This window comes from Sinocyclocheilus rhinocerous, unplaced genomic scaffold (assembly GCF_001515625.1).
Source record: "Sinocyclocheilus rhinocerous isolate Xijiao unplaced genomic scaffold, SAMN03320098_v1.1 scaffold1769, whole genome shotgun sequence".
In the NCBI taxonomy this organism is placed as follows: domain Eukaryota; kingdom Metazoa; phylum Chordata; class Actinopteri; order Cypriniformes; family Cyprinidae; genus Sinocyclocheilus; species Sinocyclocheilus rhinocerous.
In genome coordinates this window covers 46,124-51,328 of record NW_015648512.1, presented here as the reverse complement: position 1 = coordinate 51,328, position 5,205 = coordinate 46,124, and the positions used below count along the sequence as shown (strand labels likewise).

The window sequence follows — 5,205 nt, the reverse complement described above, 5'->3', positions numbered from 1 at the left end:
TGTTAGTAAGGGAGTTAGGATATTTTGATGTATTTTTGTTTCCTTTTCTTTTGGTAGGTTAGTTAGTTTCTCTTTATTAGGTAGATGTAGGGTAGACTGAGAACATTTGAGACATACGCTATGTATTCAGTAACAGTTCAATCATAGAAAATAAAATGCATATTCTGAGGCTGTGTGTGTTTGTGTACTGGCATTACCAACGTTATGGGGACCAAATGTCCCCACAAGTATAGTAATACCAGTAAATTCTAACCTTATGGCAATATTTTTTAGGTCCCCATGATAAAACAAGCTTATAAATCATGCAGAATGATTGAAAATGTAAATGCAGAAAGTTTCGAGTGATGCGTAGGTTTAGGGGTAGGGTTATAGAATATACAGGTGTGTATTATTATTTTTACTGTTATGTTTGTACTGTTTGCCATATCTTTTCTAGTGTTAAATATTTGTTCCTATTTTGTTTAACTGAATCTGAATTAAATAAAGCAAATAAATAAATTTATTTTTAAACTGTAATTTTTAAAACTATTTTGTCATTTATTAGATTTGCAATAAATGGTTAGCCAGCTTTAGAGCATTAAGAATAGGTGTCTCACCTATACCATGGTACTGTCTCAACTGTACACCATGTGGGTACAGTTGAGACAAAAATGCACCTTATGTTTATGAGCTAATTGTGGAAAATATAAACTACTTATGGCTATTATCAATTTATGATATTTTAGTACACAAGCAAAATAAATAGCATGTGAAAAATCACTTATCTAGTTTTTAGCATCTAGTTTTTGTGTAGTGATGAAAAAGGCAGAAAGTGTCTCTACTGTACTCAGTCTACCCCTATTATGTTTGTTGTTTTGGCCTGAGCTCCCTCTCAAAGTCTTGGAAACCCTCCTGCATATTACAATAAAATGTTATACTTTTCTTCTTTTGCGTTGTGATTTGGGCTTCTCTTTTTATAATTTACTCTTTTGAGGTTGGTCACTGATCCTCACTGCTGACACACACACACACACACACACAACTGCATTGTTGTCACTGAACATCCTGGAATATTTTAGATGTAAATCATACCAGAGCTACATTGATGACTAAAATTTAAACTAAAACGACTTTCAGCTGCTTTTTATTTTAAAATGAATAATCTGAGATGACTGCACGATAATTAGGCTACTATAAATCCAACAATAGTTTGTGGAAAACAGTTCAAATCAGATCATCAAATCATAAACTCAGTTTGTGCAAAGATCCAGACAGACAACAGTGATGCAACAGTGATTATTTCTTGAGGTAATCACATGAACATGATGTTCTCATACCACTAAACACAAAAACATGAAGACCAATAAACAACTAAAACGACTTTCAGCTGCTTTTTATTTTAAAATGAATAATCTGAGATGACTGCACGATAATTAGGCTACTATAAATCCAACAATAGTTTGTGGAAAACAGTTCAAATCAGATCATCAAATCATAAACTCAGTTTGTAGCAAAGATCCAGACAGACAACAGTGATGCAACAGTGATTATTTGTTGAGGTAATCACATGAACATGATGTTCTCATACCACTAAACACAAAAACATGAAGATCAATAAACACTGACAGCCACTGATTGTGTGCTGCTTTTGTTTGGCCTTTTTTATATAGTACTGTTTATTTATTCATTTATTTGTAAATAATGCCAGAAATGCATGGAATGTTACTGAGGATGAGGAGGGCAGTAAAATATAGAGAAGTAAACATGTTGAGAAACTTGATGCCAGCTCTTTTCGGTGGTTATGATAAGATGTCCTATACTAAGAAATAGATTGACTGTTATCTAAACTGCTTGTGCTGTTACATAAACTGATATTTGTATGTTTAGTTTCACTTCAGCGCAGCTCTCATAACTGATATAATCACAGTGTGACATAATTACACAATTTTACTCTCTTCCTCTTCAGTATCACTGACTTGAATGAATTAAACTTCACAACAGGCAACGGCAACAACAAAAAATGTTTCCCATCCAAAACATTTCATAACATACAATGACAGAAGTAAAAATTGTGATGTTTCTTAAAGGAAACAGACAGAAGTCATATTAGAATATAAAAATTAACTGTGGGCGGCAGATCCTTTTCCTATTTAGCACCCAAACGCTGGAACAACCTACCTAGCGTTGTTCGGGAGGCAGAAACACTCTGTCAGTTTAAATCTAGATTAAAGACCCATCTCTTTAACCTGGCAAACACATAACACTCTATCACAGAGGTGGCGAACGTCGGTCCTGCAGAGTTTTGCTTCAACCCTAATCAAACACACCTGAACAAGCTAATCAAGGTCTGAACGGTTACTAGGAAGCTACAGGCAGGTGAGTTTTCATTAGGGTTGGAGCTGAACTCTGCAGGGCTGCGGCTCTCCAGGACCGGAGTTCGCCACCCCTGCTCTATCACATTTCTAATATTCAAATCCTTTAAAGCAGTTGTTCTCAAACCTCTCCATGAAGTACCCCCCAGCACTGCACATTTTGTATGTCTCCCTATATCTGACACACCCACTTCATGTCTTGCAGTCTCCACTAATGAGCTGATGAGTTAAATCAGGCGTGATAGCTGAGGGAGACATACAAAATGTGCAGGGCTGGGGGTACTCCAGGACAGGTTTGAGAACCACTGCTTTAAAGGATTGTTAGGCTGCATTAACTAGGTCAACCAGAACCGGGAACACTTCCCATAACACGCAATGTACTCACTACATCGTAAGAAGAATGGCATCTACGCTAATATTAGTCTCTTTCATTCTTATTCTGAGGTCACTGTAGCAAATCCAGTCTGTATCCAGACCTGATGGTGGATCAGCACCTAGAGACGACCTCTACAGCCCTGAATGTCAGCGGAGACTATGTCAACTAGATGAGCCCTAGAGACAGATCCCCTGCGATCCTAGACGACCATCAGGACAAGACCACGGGAACCAGATGAGTCCTCTGCTCAATCTGACCTCTGTTGCAGCCTGGAATTCATCCACGCCATGCTGGTTTCGTCTGGCCAGAAGAGAACTGGCCCGCCCGACTGAGCCTGGTTTCTCCCAAGGTTTTTTTCTCCATTTCTGTCACTGATGGAGTTTGGTTCCTTGCCACTGTCACCTATAGCTTGCTTAGTTGGGGACGCTTGACTGACTGCACACTGCACAGACACTATTGGAAGAGAGCTGAACTGGATGATGACATCACTGAATCATCAATGGACTTTAACTTGAAAAATGACTTGTTTGTTATTGTCCTCTTGCGTTATTGACAAACTATTTTCCTGTTTGCCACTGTAAAGCTGCTTTGACACAATCTGTATTGTATAAAGTTCTATACAAATAGAGGTGACTTGACTAGACTGTTTGTTTCATCTAAACTGCTTGTGCTGATACAAAGACTAATGTTAGTACTGTTAGTTTCACTTCAGTGCAGTTCTCATAACTGACAATTTCACTCTCTTCCTCTTCAGCATCACTGACTTGAATGAAATAAACCTCACAACAGACAATAGCAACAACAACGTTTTCCATCGAAAACATTTCATAACGTTCACTGGCAGAAGTGAAAGTATGATGCTTCTCAAGGAAATAGACAGAAGCCATAAACACTGATGGGATGGACCTACATCCTGTCCCAACCATTCATCCATCTTTTGTGTATATGCAGGTCATCACCCATCCGCTCTACAGCAGCACGACTATCAACAATGACATTGCTCTGCTGAAACTGTCGTCTCCAGTCACACTGACTCCCCGTATCTCTCCTGTATGTCTGGCTCCATCAACCATCAACATCCTGCCTGGAACCCGCTGCTTCACCACTGGCTGGGGTAGAACTGCCACCACAAGTAAGTCACCTGTAAAACAAAGATGAACTGCAGGAATTACTGTTGTGTGTTACTTGCTCACATGACTCTGAACATGACTTTTTTTAGCGAGCCCTCTGATCCTACACCAAACAGGTGTACCCATCATAAGTCCTGCTGTGTGCAGGCAGATCTGGTGTCAGAGCACTATCACTGATGCCATGATCTGTGCTGGAGGATCTGGATCATCATCTTGCATGGTACATTAAGACAAATCAAGACAAACATGATTAACATATCAGTGTTGCTGTTGTTCAAAATGTGTGTTTTCCACAGGGTGATTCTGGTGGTCCTCTGGTGTGTGAGCGTTCAGGGGTCTGGTCTCTGGTGGGCTCTGTGTCCTGGGGAAGAAACACTTGTGACACCCGTTATCCAGTAGTCTACACCCGCATCTCCCAACTGCGCTCCTGGATCGACACGACTATCGCTTCCAACTAGAGCACCAGTCTGAGTATTTTACCATCCAAGGGAGGGAAAAACACATTTTAATAATAAAAATAATAATAATAATTAATTTTATTTAATGGCGCCTTTCTAAACACCCAAGGTCACCTTACAGCAAGCAAACTAGTAAAATAGTAACAATAAATAAACAAGTCCTGCCAGAATTACAAAATTCAACAGCACAACTGCATACATCCTAAATACAACTCGATACGTGAGGTAACCAGTGCATGAATAAGAATTGCAGTATTATTCGTTGTGAGAGAGGGACGAAGGCGATTAATATTACGCAGGTGAAAATACGCAGTACGCATAATATTATTGACATGAGCTTCAAAAGAAAGTGTGCTATCCAGAATGACACCCAAACTTCTGACCTGCTGAGAAGGACAAATTGCATTTTAATTGTTATTATGTAATACAGTTGATCTCTGTTGGAGGTGTTTTTCTGAGTTTGTGGTTCCTGTGATTTGTTACTTCATGTTACTGTTTTCCTGTTCCAGCTGTACAGATAATAAAAAAAAATTCAATAAAAGATGAATAAAAAAGAAGAGTGTGTTGAAGAATGAAATTAATCATCTGATTATTTTAAAATGTAATGAGATAAGTTGCCATGCAGCCACCAATGGTGGGTCCTCCACGCTGGATGCCAGTCTGGGATACCGATGAACAGTCCCTGAGGGTCTGGGTGCCACAGACAGGAAGTGACAGGACTCGGAGTGAACAGACGTGATGTGACGTGACTCTGGATGATCAGCTGTTATGTGACCTGATTCATGAAGATCAACTGTGACTTGATGTGACTTATGACGAGCAACTGTGACTTGACTTGACTTATGACAAACAGCCGTGACTTGACTTGCCTCATGAAGATCAACTGTGAC

The 5,205-nt window shown here is 39.3% G+C and overlaps 1 protein-coding gene across 1 annotated transcript; it reads left to right on the top strand.

Annotated features, from left to right (window-relative positions):
- Positions 1 to 603: 603 nt before the first annotated feature.
- On the top strand, positions 604 to 4,370 carry LOC107709780 (chymotrypsin-like protease CTRL-1). Its single transcript, XM_016514399.1, has 4 exons — positions 604 to 633; positions 3,679 to 3,859; positions 3,947 to 4,077; positions 4,154 to 4,370. The coding sequence occupies exons 1-4, from the start codon at positions 604 to 606 to the stop codon at positions 4,313 to 4,315; spliced, it is 504 nt and encodes a 167-aa protein (XP_016369885.1). The 3' UTR covers positions 4,316 to 4,370.
- The last annotated feature ends 835 nt before the right edge of the window (positions 4,371 to 5,205 follow it).